The sequence below is a fragment of the Phasianus colchicus genome, chromosome 1 (genome assembly GCF_987193195.1).
Source record: "Phasianus colchicus chromosome 1, bPhaCol1.hap1.1, whole genome shotgun sequence".
NCBI lineage: Eukaryota > Metazoa > Chordata > Aves > Galliformes > Phasianidae > Phasianus > Phasianus colchicus.
Genome location: NC_143436.1, coordinates 120,436,034 through 120,458,469, shown reverse-complemented (window position 1 = coordinate 120,458,469; position 22,436 = coordinate 120,436,034). Strand labels below are relative to the sequence as shown.

Here is a 22,436-nt window from a genome sequence, read left to right as displayed (position 1 = left end):
TACAGGTTGGGGGATGACCTGCTGGAGAGGAGCTCTGTGGAGAGGGACCTGGGTGTCCTGGTGGACGACAGGTTGGCCATGAGCCAGCAGTGTGCCCTTGTGGCCAAAAAGGCCAATGGCATTCTGGGGTGCATTAAAAGGAGCGTGGCCAGCAGGTCGAGGGAGGTGATCCTCCCCCTCTACTCTGCCCTGGTAAGGCCTCATCTGGAGTACTGTGTCCAGTTCTGGGCTCCCCAGTACAAAAAAGACAGGGATCTCTTGGAAAGAGTCCAGCGGAGAGCCACAAAGATGGTGAAGGGCCTGGAGCATCTCCCCTATGAGGAAAGGCTAAGTGAGCTGGGTCTGTTTAGCCTTGAGAAGAGAAGACTGAGAGGGGACCTGATCCAGGTCTATAAATATCTAAGGTGTGGGGGGCAAAGTGGCGAGGCCAGACTCTTTTCAGCAGTGTGCGGAGACAGGACAAGGGGAAATGGCCAGAAGCTGGAGCATAGGAAGTTCCGCACCAATGTGCGCAAGAACTTCTTTACGGTGAGGGTGACGGAGCACTGGAACAGGCTGCCCAGGGAGGTTGTGGAGTCTCCTTCTCTGGAGATATTCAAGACCCGCCTGGACGCCTACCTGTGCGACCTGGTGTAGGGATCCTGCTTTGGCAGGGGGGTTGGACTCGATGATCTCTGGAGGTCCCTTCCAACCCCTACGATTCTGTGATTCTGTGATTCTGTGCTTTTTGAATGGTAGGTGTGTTGTAGGTCTTGACTATATAAAGCCAGTGACAGTTGTTTATTGATCATACTCTGTATGTAGATTCTACATGGGAATTTCTGCGGTTGATTCTTGACCTCTCAATGAAAGTCCTGAAGCAAGATGGAAAGTATTTCACACAGGTATGGTATCTGGATGTAAAGAAGTACTGCTGTATAAGTATTGTAATCTATATTTTTCAGATGCATCTTTTTTTGTTTGTTTGTTTTTTAAGAAAAAGCCCAGCAAAACTAACAAAATATAGTAGCAAGCTGTTTTCTTTCCTTATAGTACTTTGTTTGGATTTTTGCATGAAATTTGGGCTTTCCAAACTGACTTGTCTTTTTCCATTTTCAACCGAAATTGTTTGTGCCTTTGAACTTAAAAACATAATTTCAATAATCAGGAAGGCATACTGAATAATACTTCAGCTGCCAGCAATTCTTGGAAAAGCAGAACAGGTGTACTTTACAAAGATAGACGTGGTTTTTAAGCTAATGTCTTCAGTAATACAGTGTAAGACATGAAAGTTTGTGTTATCCATAAAGATGTAAGAATTTGACATAGGTACAATGGGACAAGAAAATTAGTCAGTTGGAAGTAATTTTTTTTTGCTTTTATCAATTCCTAATGGAAATTACTGGTTTTGCTTTGTGAAAAACAGACTTTGAACATTTTAATCTACTTGTTATAACGCTTGGCATTTTATGAAATGCCTTATACAGTTCATATAAGACTTTGTTCTTGTGTCAAGTTTCTAATCCATTTCAAAATGATTTAAAATTGATATGCTTGGTACAGTATAGCCACTTCAGGTATAATGCAACTGTGGTAAAGCTTTCATCTGAGGATACTTCTTTGTAATTCTGAACTTAGAATACCACAAAGCTCTATGCAATTGTACAAAAAAAAAACCTGATGAGAGCGAGCAGACAGTTGAGTAAAACGTCTCTGAAGTTTTATTTTGTGCTGTGCCCATACTTCAACTAGTTTTCTGATGTGTGTAGCATCGAAGTACAGCATTTTGAAGTACTTCACTGAACTCTGTAGTAACTCTGCTAAAATTATGCATTTGAACACTATTCCCATCAGAACTAGCTTTCTGAGGTGTGCACAGGAATGAATTTGCTCTTAAATTGGACAAGTTTTTAAAGAAATGCAAGATTCACAAAATGACTTTTTTTTAATAACAACCTTAAAGTGCTGCTTTTCTTTGAAATGCAGCAGTTGTGTGAACAAGATAAATACATTATCTTGTGGTTGAAATGCAGGATACAACTAACGCAGTCATACTGCACTAAATCTTTCTGGCTTTTCTATTTTGTTAACAGTGGAAGTATTCCTTACAGGTTTTGGTATTGAAAGGGAGGCTGTGTCTTTTGGACAGAGCAAGCATCCATGTTCCAATTTTCCTACCTGTTAACATACACAATGACTCTAGTGGACTTTAATAGCGAATATGTAAATGTCTGTGCAGTCTGTCAGATTTTCTGGAAGGACTCTGGGAAGATGTGCATAAAACTGGTTTGATGGCTGTGCTACAGCCATTGTGCATGGAGGGGTGGTTGTACATCAAGCTGCAATCAGTGCACGTTGAGGCTGGTGCAGCCCTGGTTGAGCTTGACAGGTAGACTGGGGACTAAAATTCAGACATGACTACTGCTGTCTTGAGTAACTGATCTTAGTCAGGCACTGAGGACGTTCAAGATTTTGAATGCTCTGATGTATATTGATTGTTAAATGACAGAATTTCTTAGCTCCGTGTAATAATGTTGTCTATTTAAGTTACTTTTGTTCCAGCTGTCAACTTCTAAGATGCAGATCTTAGGTAATAGGCTGTTTTTTTTACCTGCTGAAGGAATCATTCCTTTTAAGGACGTTTTTTTTTTTTAAAAAAAAAAAAAAAAAAAAAACCCAATACTTTGTGTGTTGTTCCGCCTGGCGTCTCTCACCAACTTTCTTGAGGTGCTTTTTTTGTTCTCTAAAACATAAACATATTAAATAATGACAAGACAACTGACTGGGGGAACTTCCATTTAATTCCGTTTAATAGCCTGAACCTCACTATGATTAAGGGATGCATCAGAAGGTGGATGCTGCAAAAGTGTCACCCTGTTGGCTACAGGCCAGTAGCTGTAGCTGCTTTCTCTGTCTTGGCATTGTGTTGTACTGGCATTTGAAACTTGTCTTCTAACAGGAAAGTATATTGTGCTATCAGAAGGAGCAAACTACTGCAGGTATTGCTTAGGAGCACCATCAGCAAGCGGAGTCTGGTTTTGTCTCACTGCAGTGCTATAGAGCCTAAAAACACTGGGTGAAAAACAGGCTTTGAAAAAGCTAGGGATGTTCTGGAAATGAAAGAAATTGCTAGTAGTTAGGTAACATGGAAACAATGCAGCTAATAATGACAGCCTGTACAGTACTAAAAAAAAATAGGCATAATCTGTTCCCATTGAGTTATACTTCCATGTAGAGTTCTGTGTACTGTTTGCAGTGTAAACTGAGAATTAGGTGTTGTCTTGAAGCATTGTGATGTAGCTCTGAACTTTGAGAATTTTTTAAATGTTTGGCAATTTCATATGCATTAACTAGGATAAAGTACTAATATCCAGCTAGTTACATATTATTTTTGATTAACTTAAAACCCAAATTTACCAAAGTTTCATTGCATAGAAGTATCTGTTTTTTACATAAATACATTGTGTAACTGATGTGATGGCTCATCTTCATCTGTGGATGACAAAATGGATGGAGCCATTGCTGTAGCTGGCTGAGAGTTTGTCTGCTTCTGCAAAATTGATTCTATAAAAAAATTGGCAGGCCAGTTTGATTTTTTTACTAAACCTTGCAGATCTTAATGCAGATATACTGTACTTCTAGGATGTTATATGCATTACCGCCATCAACAAAAATTGAGTAAATCTAACTGCATTAACAGTGGGATGCTGATTCTGACACTAAACATTCTGAGAGATGCTCAAGTAGCTTCAGGATTATGTGAGATTTGACTTTTTTTTTTTTAACTGCCGAAAGTTCATCTTAACTGTACAGAGGAGAAATGGAATTTGAGATCTGAAGAAGTTGAGATGCATTGTTGCTTTTTTGTTATTGGCAGTGAAATGTAGAAGTATATTATGCACACGTTACTGAAAATCTTTAATTATAGCTTTCTTTCATGTGCTGTTCTAACACACGTACCATGATCGTTCTCTTGGGGTACCACTGTGATCCTCAAAGCTATCTCCAAATGCTTATGCAGATAATCTTTTTGCCACAAGGTGGAGACTGTTAACTAACATTGTGCCATGCTTCATTAACATTTAGAGAGCCTGTCTGCGAAAGGCTTTTCAGACTATTTGTATTCCTATGGGATGCAAGAACAGATGTGCCCAATTTTAGGATGAAGGAATGACATTTTGGGTTGTTTCAGCTCTGGTGAGATAGAAAGGACAATTTATGGATCTCATTCTCTGTTGCTGTGTCTGTACTTAAGTGTGTTGGGAAAAAAAAATGCCTCTGTAATTGTTCTATATACCCACCAATCTTAATAATTGTTGAGAGCAAAAACTTATTTGCACGAATAGTAGCCTTGCAATTCATGTCTTGTATATCATTTATCTTGAGAGTCTTGCAGCCCTCATAGGACTTGGATTTCCAGTGTATGAAGAGAAGTGAGCTTCGAGGACCTTTACCTTTCGGGTTTCACAGCCTTGTGTCTGCATACAAGCATAATCCCATGTCCTGGTTTCAGCTGAGACAGTGTTAATAGCATGTGGATGTTTGGTTGTTGCTAAATGATGGGAGTGTACCTTGGGCCAGGCTGGGCCATTCAGTGGGGAAGAGCCACAGCCTTCATGAGGAGACAGGCAGCAGAGGGCAGCTGGCCTGAATTTGGCACTGGAAGGCCATGAAACTGCACAGAGTTGTCTGAGGGAAGGCCACTGCTCGGGGGTTGCTGGGTATCGGTTGGCAGGTCATGAGACATTGCCTTGCTGGTGAGCAATGGTATTGTTGCTGTGTGTTGGTCAGAGGTTGATAAGTGATTGCACTGCAGATATGTATGTAGGTTGCTCCATAAGTAATACCTCTTATTAACGTGGAAGCAACAACAGTACAAAGACTGCAGTAACACTGTTTGATAAAGCAAATTCTCAGCTACAAAACACCAGTTTTCAGCAGTCACTACCATTAGCTGTGCATTTTCACCAGCAATTAACAAGAGTCTACAAACCTCACATACAAATCTGTAAAAATCTGTGCCAGTGGGAGTGACCCACTGTTCCACAACTGATAAGATGGCACTGTTACTAGGAAAATGTTCCCCATGCAGTCCCATCTTCTATTGGTCTGGACAGATGGAAATTGGAAGGCTAAATCTGGATTATATGGTGGATGTGGTAGGACAGTCCAGCCAAAACTGGCAGAGTGCTCCATGGTTTTCAAACAGGTATGGAGTAAGGCATTATTGTGCTGTGAGAGGTAGGTTATCTTCTCTGATCCGACTCTGGAAGTTGGAGACTTCAGCTTAGTCAGTGTTACTTGTAGTAGTCACAGTTGATATTTTGTCCTGGTTCCAGAAAATCCAGAATGATCACCACTTTCCTATCCTAAAAGACATCACTTTTACCCAAAGTGCTGCATCTAAAACTTTTTCTTTGATGGGGAATTCACATGTTGCCACTCTGTATACTGCCTTTTGACTGCAGCTTGTAGTGGTGACACACATCTCATCAGTGGTAATTATGCAATTCAGGAAACTATCACTTTTAGTCTCCTATTAGTTGAGTAGGTCCTGATAAAATTGTATACAGTGTTCTTTGTGTTCCTGTGTGAACATTTGCTGGACCCACCTGGAGTAATCTTTATGATATTCTAATGTTGCCACATCATTTATAACACACTGAAGCTGTTTTTTCCTGATCATAATCCACAGATTCATGCAGGTGAGCTGATTAAGATGCTTTTCATTTCATGGTGACAGCTGTCCGTGGCTGCCCAGAACGTGACTTATCTTTCACATCCCTTTTGCCACTGTTGAAACACACCAGTCCCCACCTCACTGTTCTCACATCCACTGTTTAGTCTCCATAAGCAAATGTTGATGAAATCAGCAGGTGCCATTTTTCTGCATGGAGGAATTCAGTGATGCCCTTTGCTTCATCCATGTCAGACACCATTTTGTCAGACTGTCATCTGTTGCACTGCAATGAAATGTAATGAAATATTGGTGGAGAGGTTCAACCTCTTCTGCCATACCACCGTCTGCTTCTGTCGTCATGGGCCAGCATAAAACAGGAGGCATTAGTTTTGGACCCAATATTTTTATCATTGCATTTTTTGTTTCTGTTTTTCCTTTTCTGGCTTAGTAAATATGCTTTTTTTTTTTTAATCTCAGCCCTCAAGTCCTATTTTTTTTCCAATTCTCTTCCTCTTCTCATTGAGGGGGCATGGAAATGCCTTTTTTAATGCTAAGCTTTTGCTCTGCTGATTCAAATCCTTTGAGGTCTAACAGGCCATAATTTTTATCCTGTTGAAGAACTGGAACCTTTTAAAAATACCTCCCTGCAGGAATGTACTCCTTCCTAGCCTAACCAAGGCGAGGTGGAGACATTTTCAGACCACTCACATAGGTTTCATTCCAGTAAACAGCAGTAACCACCAGCGTGAGGATCAGATTTCTCCCACACACATGGCCACTCACAAGGCCATCCCATCCTGACTGCCTACTCATACAATGTGGCCATGCCCTCTAAGTGTCTAGACCATCATGATGTTGCTCCAAAGTTGAAATCCCTTTTTTGGTCATTGTGTGGGCTTTCTAATTATCACTTCCAAAGTGGGAGCAGTGTTCTCCTTGTCTACAACATGGAAGGAAGCTAGAACAATATCTGTGCATCTCTGTGATTTCTAGGCAGTTTGAAAGTTTTTCAGGGGAAGGTATTTCCTTGAGTTACCGAGAGTTTCGTTTTAAATTGATCATTTGGACATCGGAGATGCCTGCAGTTGGATTTTCCTCTCTTAGTTCTTTAAAAGCTGTCCATGTCATCCAAGACTCAGACCTCAGTTGATGCTGGGACTTTGATGGTCTGTGTATCTCCTTGCTTGTTAGTTATTCTGAAGTGAGGAAGGAAGGAAACCCAGGCTGTGTTCAACTCCTTCCTTTGTTATTACTAAATAAAATAGAAAACTGTTAAAAGCAAAAAATTAAACTTCTCTAGTATATTGTGATGGACAAGATATCCAGTAGCAATGACATTTAGAGTAAGTTGTGTAAAAATGATGTGTAGGAAATAGGCAGGTATGGATAGAGACCCTTCTGTCTCCTTCCAAATCACTAGTTTACTTTCTAAAGTCAAAGGAAACACAGTGACTTAAATTTAGCCAAACTAGTTGATGAACTCATCTGCTTTATAGGTGAGGTAAAGTTAACTGTAAATACCAGTGCTAATTTAAACAATCTTCATATTTTTTTTACTACTTTATTTTAGGGAGTTGTTTATCATCTGCCCAGCACTGTATTTGTTTTTAAATCATTGTGCAGTACTTTGTAAAAGCCTAGAAACTGACATCCTTTGCCTGTCACATCTCATGGATGTCGCTTGCATTGTACACGAGAATCATAGACTTCCATCCTGAGACAGAAGGGACCCATGGGGTCATTAAGTGCAGTTCCTGGATCAACGCAGGACAGTGGGCAGGAAAAAAAAAACAACAAAACAGGTGGGCAATTTTAGGAGTTGGACTCAGTGATCCATATGGATCCCTTCCAACTCAGGATATTCTATGATTCTTCTGCAGAATTTATGTCTTGAGAAAGCTAAGAATAATTGGTGTTTGGAGATGGGCATGAGCTGTCTAGATGTGTCCAAGCATTGAGCAGACTCTGAACACAAAAAGAGTGAAGCAATTCAGGAATTGTCAGTCATAAGCAAGGTAACGAGGTTGGGTAATTGCTAAGTTTTAAACTACCTTCTGTATCAAAGGGATGCTTGTTAAGGGTAAAAAAAGAAAAACTAGTGTTCCTCCATTCCTTCAGTGTCAAATTGTTTGAAATGGAATCAGGGCTTCATGGAGAGGAATGTGGTGAGGTTTCTTTATATATTGAAAATTAACTGCATGATGGGAAAATGGCTGCTTTTGCTATTTCTCTTTTAAAAAATGTTGTCATAATTTTAAACTTTATTAAACACTCTGGTCAATACTAGCTGAGTAATTAGTGGCTATTTACAAGACAAAGTGTGTTGCACTACCATTTAACTATTTTCGTTATGAGGAAGACTACGTATTATCTGATTGATCCCTGTATTTTGTTCTGGGCATAGTTCCCTCCATCATATATCAGTGATGCCAGACCATCTAAGTGTAGTTGGGATCATTATTAGCACAGCAGTCTTAGTCAATACAGCCACTCATATCTTAAAGAAAGGTGTGAATAATAGTGATTTTTTTAATACCTATTCTTATTACTGATATGAGTTTATACAAGTTTTGTAGGTTTAATTTTCAGCTTTTTCTTGAGTAAAGCAGAATAATTACCAAAAAAATTGTAATTCTGTGGTGCTATAAAAACCTGCTGCGTGTGTCCTGAAGGAGAGGTTGAAGTATATAGCCTTTAAGTAAGATCTCAGTATGTAGACTGCAGAGCCATGGATTTGAAAAGTAAAATTGCGTATTGCCACATTTCATTGTTCCAATAATTTGTTTGTCATGCTGTTTGCAATGATTTCAGTTGCTGAAAAAGGGAGGAAGTATAAATACTGAAACAGCAGGCTGGGAAACTATCTATAAGACCCTTAGATCTCATTGTGTATCCTATTAAACTTCCTCCATAGTACTGGCATACTTTGTAAATTACCTAGTATTTTCTATTTATGACTCAAATTACACACACAGGTTGTTTTTTAGGTGTGTGGCTTTTTTCTTTTGCATTCAGACTGATGTTGAAACAAAATTATATGCTTGGTAAAGGGCGGCTGAACCAAGTAACTGCTGCAGTGCCCTGGATAATAATAGGTTACTAAACAAGTGCTACTAAACAAGTAGTCTGTTGTGCTTTGTGCAGTTGTGCTGAGTTAGTACTCGTATATTAACTTTGCATTAAAGCTTTATTTCTGTTTATTTTCTGATGTTACATGTAAAAAATGATGTTGATGGGAGATGTGCTGTAGGCATGTTGGTTTTCATAAGAGCTCAGGTTGTTTCAGCCTGTGCCCCATTAGTAAGAGCATCTGTGCATCTATTCACTGAACTCATATGAGTTCCTCTCTATGTGAGAATGAGCTTTCAGTTGCGTTTGTGTGCACTTAATTATTTTAAGGCCATTTCTAAGCATCTGGGAACTCTACGAAACAAGTTAAACAGTGAAGTGCAAATTTCTTGAATAAAAACTGATCTCCAGGAGTTAGATTTTGCAGTGTGTTAGCAGAGGGACTTACAAATGAGAAGTACAGGTAAAGCAGGTATTCTGAATGTGTTGAATGAACCCTTTGTTCCTGGAGTTCTAATGGAACTTGTCCCTCATTATGAATTAGAAGTCCTGAAGTACTGAATTAGATATGCCAATGAGAGACCTGTAGTATTTAATTAAATCTAGTTCCTTCTTAGTTGAACTATCTGCATTCTTGCAGTCAGATGCAAGTTACTCATGTTATCTGAGGGCAGGAGGGGGCAAGATATCTTGTTCTATAATGGGGAAAAAAAATGTGCAAACATTACCAGAAGTTGTTCAGAGCAATAGTGCTGTACTATGGGCAGAGTCTGTTGCCTTGGGCTTTCTTGTTCTGTACATGCTCTGAACTTTGCAAGAAAAAGAAATCAAAAGCAAAACTTCTGTATAGAGTACTTTTGCTGGAAGGCTTTTGACCTGTCCAGTCATGAAGAGAAAGGGTCATTCTGGAAATGAGAAGCTGTTGGTATTAGTAATTTTTTTTTTTCAATATCATTTTCTTTCTAATGAATATACAAGGGCTGCTCTGGAAAAAATGCCTCCTGTTTTATTATATTGTCTCAGAATGACAGGCAGATGGTGGTGGTATGGCAGTAGAGAATGAACCTTCCCACCAATGTTCCATCAAATTTTTGTTTCCATGTAACAAATGGCAGCAGAGAAGCAGTCTGACAGAATGGCATCTCACATGAAAGTGCAGATGAAGCACAGGTATGGAATTGAATTCCTTCATGCAGAAAAAATGGCACCCACTGACATACACTGGTGCTTGCTGAGTATTTATCTAGGTGTTGTAACATTATTTTCTGATACATCCAACCAGTGGATGTAAGCACAGCGAGGCAGCGAGTGGTACATTTCAGCAGTGGTGACTGGATCAACTTGACTGGTGCAGATTGTTGTGAGCATGCAGGCTGTTGTTCAGTGCTGGTGAAAATGCATAGCTAATAGTGGTGATCGTATTTGGAAAAAGTGTTTTTTGACTGAGAATTTGTTCTATCAAGTAGCTTTCTTGTGCTCTTTGTATCTGACATAGTTTTCATGAAAATATATGGAGGAGGCGTTATTTTCAGAGCAACCTGTGTATTTCTGTCATTGAAATTAGTATTCTGACCTGACATAAACAGTATTCTTCTGTGCCATGGGTCTCCTGTCATCATTTTGTGGGACTGTGGCTCATATGCTAGGTTACTAGGATCTATGTATGTGCTAACATGGCATGGAACGTTTTTTTTGTGTGTCTTTTTGTCTTCTGTGGTAGGAAGACTACTGTTCTTCCACTAGAAGTGATAAAATGTGTGGAAAGCTGAGTTTTTTTTTTTTTACATTGAAAATAGTTCTGGAGAAATCCTACTTAGTGCTTCTGTTTTGATGGATCAGAAATCTGAAGAAGAAAGTAGACTTTGTGACTAGATAGCAGGCATTCATACCATGAGCTGGTAAACCCAACCATTTGGGAGGGATGGGGATACATGCCTCCTGAAGATGTCAAGATGTCTCATTCTGACCCACGTAAGTGTTCATATACAGGTAGATTTCATGGTTTGTGTGGTTGTATGTGTGCAGCATGCTGCATAGTTAGACTACATATTTGGAGCCTGCTGGTTGAGCAGCACATTCCTTATGAGGGGGTTGGAGGGAGAAGACCACAAATGAATTAACCTGACTGTCAGTAGGCTAAGTACCACTAACTTTTTCTTCTCCTTGACCAGAATTGGAGATTGTCTCATCTCTGTGCCGTACTGCAGCAGTACTATGTTTACATTGGACAGGTCTTTATTCAGCACCTCATATATGAGACACTGTGTCACCTGTAGACTGTGCAGACTATATTTAACTTTACCTCTTTTTAAATTATTGTTCAAATAACTTGTATGCCATGTACCTCTGAAGTCATTGGTTAAAATATCATGTCCACTCAGTTGTGTAGAAGAAAAAGAGGCAAGTAACTGCACTGTTTCTTGAGGCAGGTGGTAGTTCTGTTACTTTTCAGTGAGCCTGAATGACTGAAGTAGTAGATTCAGCAAAGGAGGTAAAAGCCCGGAAGGACAGATGTGCAGAGCCAGGTGGAAAATTCTCCTTGAACCTCTAAGGAGAAGGAAGAAATACTTTCTGTATGAGCTGTACTTCAGTCCTAGAACAAGGAAAATAAGAAAGTTTGAAAGGAATGAAGGTAGGAGAAGGAAGGAGGATAGCAGAAATTCACAGCTGAAGTGTTGTAACTGAAGAAAAAATCCTTCAGTGAAATCTTATTGTTGACTTTCTTATTAAATGTGATTTAATCCTCCTGGAGATTCATTTAACCAGTCAAATGATTTAGGTACGTGTTTTGTGTCAGTTTGAAACTTGTTGTAAGTGCCTCATCTGGGGAGAGTTCATAGCCAAATGACAAGTGCAAAATGTCATTTTAGTACAATATGCCAGCTATTACATGGATTTTTGTGTGCATGTTTTTGTTGTTACTACTTTTTAAAATAAAAATAGAAAGCAATGTGTGCAAGTACAAGAAAGACAGAGTTAAGCATTTTCTTGCTAGACTTTTTATTGGTACATGGAGAACACTGTCTTAGGCTGAGTGGTTAATGTAGACTTTGTTTGGCCTTTTTGTTATTGATGCCCAGCTCACTTTGTCAATTAATATGCTAATTTTTCATAGGTGGTGGTTTTGTTTGTTAAGAAAAAAGCTAGCACTTCATTAAATTGAGAAGACAAAGACATCATATATATGTGTGCTTATATATGCTATTATATATTACTATCTATTAGGTAATACATAGAACCAAGTAAAACAAAAATCAGAGGAATCACTTCTTTTTCAGAAGAATACACAACAGTTTAAGATTGTGGCCTACAGCCATGGAACTTGTGTGATTTGTTTTATCGTATTGTTTTATGGAAGAATTGATTTAAAATTAACAGATTTTGTTTTTTTATACCGCATTTTAATGTTTTAAGACCGAGGCAATGTTAAATAGTAGAGAAAATCTGGATATTGTAATGCTATTTACTGATACGTTCAAGCAATCATAAAGCAAATTGTTACTGAGTAAATGTTAGATGAATAATACACGGTGATCTGTTCTAACTGGAAGCTGTAATGTAATAGTTACTTCTGCTAATGAGAAGATAGATAATTTCCCTGTACTTATTCTTGAAAATACTCAAATTATTTTTGCTGTAGACAATATGAAGGCAAGGTGTTCAATATTTGCCTTGTAAATATTAAATGTTAAGAATTGCTTCTGTCTGGTTTTAAAGAATATGGAAGCCTTTCATTAATGTTAGTGTATATATATTCATCTGCAGTTTTGCTTCTTTGCTTGATTATAACCATTACTTTTTTCTTTTCTTCTTCAGGGAAACTGTATCAATCTGACCGATGCCTTGACTCTGTATGAAGAACAACTTAATAGGCTTTACTGTCCCGTGGAGTTTTCAAAAGAAATCGTGTGCGTCCCCTCCTACATGGAATTGTATCCTTTAAGACTGAAGAAGTGTAGAGAATGTGTATTAATAAATCAAGCAAGTCTAGGTGGCTTGGAGGTAATGAACTTAAATGCAAAAAGGCATTTCTACCTTCAAAAAATATTAATATAATTCATTCACTATGAAAAAAACCTGCAACTTTATTTTGAATATAATTGCAGGAACTATTTTCTAGTGTGGCATAAATTCACAGGTGGTGAAATGATCAGCATCTTTCAAGAGCAGGCTATGTTTTTCTTCATGTTTTCAAGTGTTGTCAGATATATTATGCAGTGTAGAATGTCACACTTAAAGTATGCAAGGTGGTTTTTCTTTTGAACAATACACTTAAATATTTCTAGTAAATGAACAGGCATGAAATTTTTACAGAAATATTGTTTTAAATAGCTGTTAAATAGATATAATTGAGCTTGAAAGTGAACAGTACTTAAAGAGAAATGAGGAAGGTTTTTTTAGTTTTTCTGACTGAATTAAGAACCTGATTTTATAGCAGTATAGGTATAAAAATACTAAAATAGTTATCTTGATGACTTCAGATTAGCCCAAAGAAAGATATGTATTATAAATATTTTCAACTCTGACTTTTGATTTGGTTTAGTACCTTAGGTATCCCTCTATCTGTACTTTTATAATCTTTCTTGAAACTTAGATTTCCATGCAGAAGGTGACATTTGTCCAGATGGAAGATTATATCTACATGCTGTTTCACAGATGACTGAGGTGTAGAAATTTACATTACATTTGAGACAGTAATTAAAAAATACAGGTTTTGTATCTTTCTTCAGAAAATGACCATGTGATGTTCATTTAGATTCATGAAGCCTGTTGAGCAATTGAATGAATCTTTTGACTTAATGCAAATGCTTATTTTCATAATATGACAGAGAATTAGCCGTATGGCTACCTGAATGCAGCCAGAATGCTAAGCAAGCTTATCACATTTCATAGTTACGTTTTCTTTGTCTACTTCCAGAATACTTGTGTGTAATTGCTGCTTGCCATTCTAGTATTTGCCAGTGTTGCTATGGGGCTCATCTGAAAATCAAGTAGCTATTGACATAAAAACCAACTTCATTTTAAGGAAAGCGTATGTGTCCATGAGGTCTCTACCGTGACCATGTAATGAACATGCAGGCTCCCATCTGAAGAGTGTGTGACCTCGCTGTGTGAACAGGAGAACGTATGTCTTCACATCAGTTACTTTGGTTATATTAAGTTTTAAATTCCAGAAATCTGTGACTTAACTCAGCTGCTGTTGCTGTAGCTCTAAAAAAGGGTGATGTCCATGTCTCATGCTCTCATCTGCTCACTTGGAAGCTGGTGGAATTATGCAACTCTGACCTCTCATGTTCTTAGCATGGCAAGAAGGTTCCTGAGGATCAGTTGTCCTTGCTGACAGGAGCATCTTCAGAGAATGAAGTTACTGAATGTTTGTGTTGAAGCTGGGTCCTTCTCCCAGCAGAGGACCAGCAGAGAGATTGACACAGCTCATAGTTGCTTTGTAGTTTCTTCTAGCTCAGTCTATGTGATAGAAAGTTCTGCTTTTTGAAAAGTATGAGGCCAACATGAGAGAAGCCTATAGAGAAAAGCCTAGGCAAAATCTAGATGTATTTATTCAAGTGAGTGTTCGTGAGTGTTCAGCAGAGCTCTAGTTGGGGCATTCAAAATGCAGTAGGCAGTTAAATGTTTGCCCAGTAAGATATTTGGACACTTAGTGTCCAAATGCTACTGAGCATTTCGTTATTGAGTGTCTGCTCATGTCTGCAATAAGAATTCATAAATTAGTTAGCTGGATGTTACCTTCTTATTGGAGCTTCCTACTTAGCTATCAAGAAGGTGACCAGAGATCTGAAGTTTTAGTTGCTCTTCCGGATATACTTCTGTAGTTTGTTCAGCAGTTGCAATGCATAGCACACAGCCTGGAAAATCTTGAGCAAGGATTAGAAAATGGGTTTGCACAGGATTTCAGTTTCAGTGGGACTGGGGTATGAACTGCTGAGCAAAAAAGAGAATCCAGAGAGATTTCACTTTCAGAGTTATCTACCCCATTTCTGTGAACTGTGAGTTTTCAGAATTGAAAAACAAGTGAAAAGAGCTACTTTCATTTTAACTTTATACTATGTAGTTCTGTTTTTTTTTCCTTGACTGCTTATTTTCTCCAGGTGGGTGTTCTACACTATTTGGAAGAAACAAACTGAAGTCTGAACATCAAGCTTATTCTAAATGTACATGCTACATGAAGCATATAGGCCTGCCACATGGTGCATATTGGCATCTGGAACCTTTAAATTATATGCTGTAGATGATCCTGAAACTTAGTCATGCTATTGATTGTGAATTCTTTTAAATGTTTTTTTATTGTTATTTTAATTTAAAAGCAAATGAAAAATGTATATTTTGATGAGCTAGGGTGTTATTTTTGAAAGTCAACTTAAAGATGAGTAAGCAGCAAAACTATATAGCTGCTGAATGCACTGAACCTTTAGAATGTGATCCTTTTTAGTTTTTGTTGATCTTCACAAACTTTTTGATTAAAAAAGACATCTTGAGCATTTAATCCCTTAGGGTGGTCCATGGAGCTTGCTTTTTTTGTTTGTTTTCGACCAGATTATTTTTTTAATCTGTAGTGCTTTTGATAATGGAGGGCTTTTTTTTTTTTTGGTAATTGAAATTTAATACTGCAGTGTTTCCATTTAGAGAAGACAGGCATAACAAAAAAAAAAATAAAGAAAAAGGGGTGGGAGAGTGGAATGGGACCTCCTGAAAGAATACCCCCACATTCTGGGAAAGGGAATAAAGCTAGAAAGCTGATTTTAAACTTTATTTCCCATAGTTTCATTCATTTATCATATTGCTGTCATCTCTTCTGCAGGAGAAAAGAGTCCTTGACCTTTCACCTCATGGACATCTTTAGCTGCTGCCCTACTGATTATTTAGATTTTGATATGGATGTGACAGTAGTTTATAGAGGTACATTCTCAGCATGAAAATTAAGGCTGATATCTCACTACAATGCAATAAATTAAGTGTAGTAAGGTTCTTGTGATTGTACATTCCTCAGCCTTATGGGAAACACTAGCTTCTTGAAGAAGGGAAACTTGCTTAACAAAAAAGAAATGGGGGGTGTGATCTAGATTCACGTGCACCAGTATTTCTTGAAAGTTTTGGAGCAAATAGATACACTTCAGTAGGGTAAGTCCAGCTTGTATTTCTCTAGCCTGACCACACTGTGTGGGGCTCTTGCTGAATTATTCACTTGCAATTTAAAAATCTGGAAGTTAGGTTGCATTGTAGTTTTGTTCAGAAAGACAAAACATTTTTCTTAAATTGTTTATCATGTTGTCATAAAAGTTTATATTTTTATAAGAATGTTCTTATGTACTAAAAGTTTGCTTTCAGTGTTTAAAAGATTCCATGTCAGAGGAGATAGGAAGGATGTAATCGTTCTGTACATTTCTGTACATTGCCAAGATAGAATATAAAGTACACTATCACAAACACATAATTATGTTTTTCCTTTAACACCTAGTATTCATATTTTCTTAGTTTTGTTGGAGGGAGTTGATTTTTTTTTTTCCCCCCTGCATAACCAAAATGATACTGTTCATGAAAAAACAATACACTCTTAGGATCTGTACTCTTAAACTATACATAAGGAAGAGTTTTGCTGCATTCCGCATGCATAAACTGAATTGATGAAATTGGGGTGATCTGTGTGGAATTTCAGAGACATACTGGAAAAGCTTGTAAAAATTTGCCCTTTCTTTCATATGTACAGTTGTGCTGTTAAACTGCTTTCAGTTTGGAGAGCCAAGGAGAAGTGTTCTCCAGTCTTATTGTTTCAAGCGATTCGAGTTGATGCTGATTATTAGATTAAATGTGGGTCACACTGGCCTACAACCTGTGTATCCCAAAGGACCACCAAAGAGAGCAGATCTTCCTTTGCAACAGGAGGAGAGAAAAGTGCTGAATGTTTTAGCTCTATTTTTTCCATCCCCTGTTAGTGCCTATGACCTAGTAGTAACTCTTCATTTATGATACAGGACCATGATCAATATATTGTGTAGATACAAACAAATGCAGATGTCTTACAAGCAGTCACATGTACCCTTAACATGGCACGCGTGAATATCCCCAGTGATTCTTAGTGTGATGACCATGTAGGTGGTATTAGGCACACAGGCATTCACTAAGACAGGGCTTACAGCATGTTTCCTAGAGTGAGCTTGGTAGATCTAGAAGTCGGTCACAACAAGTAGGCCTGGGTTGTTTTTTTTAGCAAAGACACTTGTGAACTGGAAGATGATTTACTATGCTTGCTGTACCAAAGCTAGCACTTTGTTCAGCAGAGATGTTTCCTGAACACAGGGCTGCTGTGTGTGCAGGGGTGTTCTGTAATCCCTTGTCATGACCAGGGGACTTGAATTAGGTGTTCATAGGTAAGAGTCAGCAGTGCGTTCAACTGATAACAGCAAAGAAATTTGGGGGATTTTTTTTTAACTTTCTAATGTAGGGTTTTTAAAGTGATAGATGTAGTGTAAAGCAATTCAGCGAAAACTGAATATTACCTTTTATTTTTAAGTTGCTGAATTGATTCTGAGCAAGTATATATACACTGTCAGTTTTTATTTATTTGTTGCTATAGTATAGGGTTGTTTTTTTGTTTTGTTTTAAGAGAAGGAAAATAAACTGTTTTGTGTTAGAATTTTCAAAAGCAGACTGCAACAGCTGTTTGGTTTTCCATGTTTAAGGCCAGTTAGGAATAGCTATCATTGCTGCATTATGTATGCAAACATTTCCCAACATACAGTTAATATTAGGGCTTTCTGAATTATTCTTTGCACAAAATGCTGCTTCCACCTAGAAATGTGACTTAGATACTTAAAAACTTGATTGATGATAATTTGTGCAAAGAGAAGACTTCTGGCTTTGTATCTACTGCACCAGTGCAGTGCACGTGTTAAAATAAAGGTACGCTATTACTGCTTGTGTGTGTATTTTTAAATGCATTGTGGATTCAGTCTTAAAGTGGCAGAATTAATGGGGTTTACCATTGTACTTTTTGTCACCTAACAAATATAAAGGGACAGTATGGTCCTTTTTACTGAGTAAGTTTTCTAAAAAAATCATAGAATGGTTTGGGTTGGAAGGGGCTTTAAGGATCATCAAGCTCTAACCCCTGCCATGGGCAGGGCTGCCCACCAGCTCAGGCTGCCCAGGGCCCCATCCAACTTGGCCTTGAGTGCCTCCAGGGATGGGGCCACAGCTTCTCTGGGCAGCTGTGCTAGGGCCTCACCAACCTCTGGGGAAAGAATTTCTTCCTAACATCTTGAAACTGTCTCTCAGAGATTATTCAGTTCAATTATTTTCCACATAATACGTGCTTGGATAAAGTGCTGTGTGGTGTGGAACAGCACAGTGATGTTTGCAGTGCGGGGGATCACTTCAAGCATCAGTGATTTTTCTGTAGAAAAACATTAATTTGCTGGGGAGCTCTGTAGATGTTAATTTTTTGGAGATCTGTAATCTGTTTCTTAGATTTTCTGCTGAAGTGGCAAGTTGGCTTTGGGTGATATTGTGACTCACTGCATAGCAGAGAAAGTACAGAAATGAGACATTAGGAATGATGCAAGATTTGGAACAAGTTAGGAAGGCAGAGAAGAACTTGAAAAGGATGGGCAAAATGAAATTCGTTAGTTTGAGCTGTGATTCAGAAAGATTAATAGTGTCATACAGTGAAAGAAGAATGTGACTTCAGAGAAAGACTGTAGAGATTTACATAAATTCCAGCTAACTGGGAGGGACACGTGTACATTTGTCTCAAGTACAGTGGTAGCAAATGACTTGATAGTTAGGGAAAAGAAAGGGAAAGGTTGTAACTTAAGAAAAAGTGTTGTGTACAGACATTGAGGGTAGGAAATAGAGTCATTTTAGATGCCCACATGCACGACAGGGAGGATGTTAGGTGTCTCTTGAATTTTTATTTTTACCATTTGGGGTTTGAGGTGTTGACAACTTGTTGGAAGGAGTAAGGCGCTGGGACTAGTGAGAGGGGGAAGAGTGCTCTGTTTCTTACTCTAAATTAGAAATAGGAGATTGCAGATGATGTTGCCTGAGGGCACTAGGAGGAAGTCGATAAAGCCCACAGACAGAAAAGGAGTGTTTGGAATCTTTGAAATGCTGAAGGAGCAGGGGAGAGAAGTAGCAGTAAAGGAGCAGAGTGCAGGGGTAATTAATAGCACAGAACAGCATAGGGCTGCCTTTTGGGAATGTGAGCAGTTAATCCTTGCTTTAGGAACCAAGTGAGGAAGTTCATATGGTGTTGATACTTTTGAGTCAATGTGAGCTGCAGAGGTAGAAATGGAAGTAGAAAGGGAGGAAAAAAATGAAATGTGCTTTATGACTGGAAGCATGATGAGAAGTACATCTGTGCTGTGTTGCAAAAAGGGTTATGGCAAGTGAAAAAAGGATGGAGGAGCAACAACAGTTAAGATGGGAAGTGTTTGGGGGTAATGATCCAAAAGAATGAGCCAGCAACAGGACAGCACAACAAATGTTATGGAGAGGGGGAGCACGTGTGTGCTGGTTGCACTGCCTCGTCTGTGCTCTGTATGGTCTGGAGGAAGGGTAAGATGCAGACTGTGGGGCTTATATTCTATTCTTTTTTAAGGAAAAATGACAAAATGACTTCTAAGTACTCTGCAAGAAAAAGAACAATAGTACTGGAAATGAAATGGTGATTAAAAGGGAACTGCCCAGAATAAGATAGTAGTCAGTGCAGACAAATTACCCAAGCAAATAAATAGAAAATTAATGGGATGTGTAGCATGTGTGAGTGTGGAATGATCGAAGGCAAGAACTCTGCAGTGGCATCTCTGCTGTATTCAGCTCATGGAATTGGGAAAATGAATCTGAAATGGTAGGGGTATGAAAACAAAACAATAGCCAAAACCAGAAAGTGCTGCTAAGATTTCTACAGGGTTTTTCTTTTTACTTCAGAGTAGCGTGACAAATGCATTGTATGTAATTTGAAAGAGTTCCAAGTTTCATGACCTCAGTGAGTACTGCACAACACGTAGTGCCATATTGCCTGTGGAGCACTGTTAGTATGATTTGCATTAAACAAAAGATACAAATAGTATATTGATGTATAATGGAAGCATCTTAATATCTGAGTAACATTTGTATATACAAAGACAAGCATCAGTGGCATTGTAAAGCAAGAGTTTTAGCAGCTGAGACTAGCAAAGCAAAGCTATGTGAAGCCTTTGCTGGTTTTGGTAGCTGCTAATGTTATCTAACACTTCCCTATTTGACTTTATTCTTTAGTTAATTATCAAAACCGATGTTTCCATTTGTTTAAACGGAAGTATTTTATTCCAAGTCTTTCCAAATCTGCTTACGCTTCGCACTGGGGCATCCTGGGAAGTTACTTCCTGATGATTAGTATCTCTTGCAGCACTTTTATGTATTTTTGATGACTCTTTGTAACCACTGGTTAGTTATTTGGAATGAAAGGATGACTGCAAATGAATTTTTCAGGCAACAAGTTCTTGATGGTTCATCATTTAAAAACACCAGTGAAGACTAACAGAGTAATAAATGGAATGAACATTAACTTCTATTTTTTAATAAGATTAACATCCTTTTTGAAGATTTTACCTGTCATGCTAAAAAAAAAATAGTAGTCTCTTCTGACTTTATGACATTCTTACTGTATGTATAACAGTTAAATACTAGTACTAGGAAGTACAGGGAAAGTATCTGTAGCTGGATTTGAGGCAGTCATGTGCCTTAAGAAGTTAAATTTAAAATGTGCCTCAAGTCTAGTTTTCATTCTTGTACTATTTAGTGAAGTCCTGTGTGCTGCCTGTAGCCTATGGTGGCTGGTTACACCTCCGCCTGCAAGAAGGGAAGAACTGAGTGTGCTTAAGACTGCAGCAGAGATTGGGTGATGCTAAGGAAAGCAGAGACGATCTTTCCTGCTCCCACATGCTGACCTGTAAGCAGAATGAGTTATATGAAAAACACTGGGTAGCCTGTGGTCATACAAGTGGTGTGCACCTGCAGCTGGCAGATGATGTTGCATCCAACACCAACAGTTGCTACCAACAGTAGCCCTGGGTTTTGGGCACGCTTATTGTACTTGCCACTTGTCTCATCTGGTTCTTTGCAGGTACAAAGTGAGGTTGGGGAAGACTTCCACATTACTGGGGGAGCTAATGGACTTAATGATGGGCAGCAAGGTCCTGCACGTCCATTATGTGTGTTTTTGTGTTGTTTGAGACACTTTATGGAGTGTAAGCCAGGAACTGCTGAAGGTACCCCCAAGAGATGAATGCTGACCCAAGCTAGTCCAGACCTACAGTGCACAGGAGGTGGGGATGGTGCATGGAGGAATGCAGTATGCTTACAAGGTACCAAGCAATTTGCTCCTCCGCTCACATACTGAGTGTCAAAACTCCAGGCTGTCACTTGGATGCCCAGTAATGCACAATGTCAGGTGGCAGGACCACAGTCCAGCACCCTCTTTGATGATCTTTATCATGTCTAACAAAAATGAGTCTTAGCATAGAGGTGTCTTGCTGCTGGCTTAGGGCCCCAATGATCTGTTAGATGTGGGAATCGAGCATGATCCCAAGCCACCAACGTGTAGAAGGGGAAGCTGCTGTGATTGTGTGTTTCTTTTGCATGCAAGCACTGACTGCACGCTCTGCCTCTTGCTCCATCATGGGGCAGTGCTGTGGTGCCCTTTGCATGAGCCATTTGTTTCTCTGCTGGTGGTGTGGTGCAGTGGGCACCTGGTCATTTGGGTTGGCTTGGAGGCCACTTTGGTGCAAGTTGTGGGTGGAGTACCTTCAGTGTAAAAATAGTGTGATACTACAAGCGACTGAGAAGACAGCAAAGATGAGAGACGGTGCTCATCAAGGTAAGTAGAGGAAGAGACAGCGTCACTAATTCTGAAGAGTCCCAACCATTTTCAAGCTGCTGTCCACTCAGCCTGGACATGTGAAAATACAGACCTTTGGAAGGTTCATCTGTAAATCATTAAATCAGATGTTGTTAAAGACAACAATCAAAGACTTGAACTGCTGCTAATTCCTTTTATATGTAGTGTATTTTTATTCCATTGGTCGGGCTGTAACTCTGGTAAGAACTTGCTTGTGAAATGGAGGTCACTGGGTTTGTTGAGTCTTTGTTCTTTGAGTTTCTACTTCTAGATGTGCCACAACTGCACATGAATATGCAGAGATGTTTGAAAATTTAATTAACCTGAACTTCTCAAAGATGAAGAGTATTTCAGACTTCTTGATTGCTTTGGGTGTTCTCTAAAATTTATTCAACCCGAGGCTGCAGCTCATGTGAAGGGGTTGCTGTGTCAGCATTTCTCCTGCTGGCTGTGCCATGGGGCCATATGGTCCCAGCCATCTTCTCTACGATCTGGCTTCTACCTTCTCATCAGCTCCTCTGCTGTGTGACCCACAGCTTTTCTCTAAGTTAGAAAATAAGCCAGAAGAGCCACAAAAGGGGGTGGGAAACTGATCTCACTGCAGCTGCACTGCTGAAATGAATGGATGAGAAAGCAATCTGTGTTGAAAGTGAGCCTGTGGTTTGCCGTGTTGCCAGACAAACAGTTGCACGGCAGATTTCTGTGCTGTGCAGATGTGGGAAATGGTGAGGGCAAGGGGAAAATGCTCAGATGAAGGCTGTAGCATGGCAGTGTGTCCCTGCTTTAGAAATCCAAGGGAGGAACTGCTAAGGG

At 39.0% G+C, this 22,436-nt stretch overlaps 1 protein-coding gene across 1 annotated transcript in view; it reads left to right on the top strand.

Annotated features, from left to right (window-relative positions):
- The window catches only part of SMS (spermine synthase), a 49,695-nt gene extending 32,017 nt beyond the window's left edge, over positions 1 to 17,678 (top strand). The window contains exons 9-11 of the mRNA XM_090124582.1: positions 805 to 884; positions 12,545 to 12,660; positions 14,836 to 17,678. Coding sequence (XP_089980708.1) covers positions 805 to 884; positions 12,545 to 12,660; positions 14,836 to 14,878 — 239 coding nt within the window. The 3' untranslated portion in view covers positions 14,879 to 17,678. The remainder of the gene's footprint in view (positions 1 to 804; positions 885 to 12,544; positions 12,661 to 14,835) is intronic.
- The last annotated feature ends 4,758 nt before the right edge of the window (positions 17,679 to 22,436 follow it).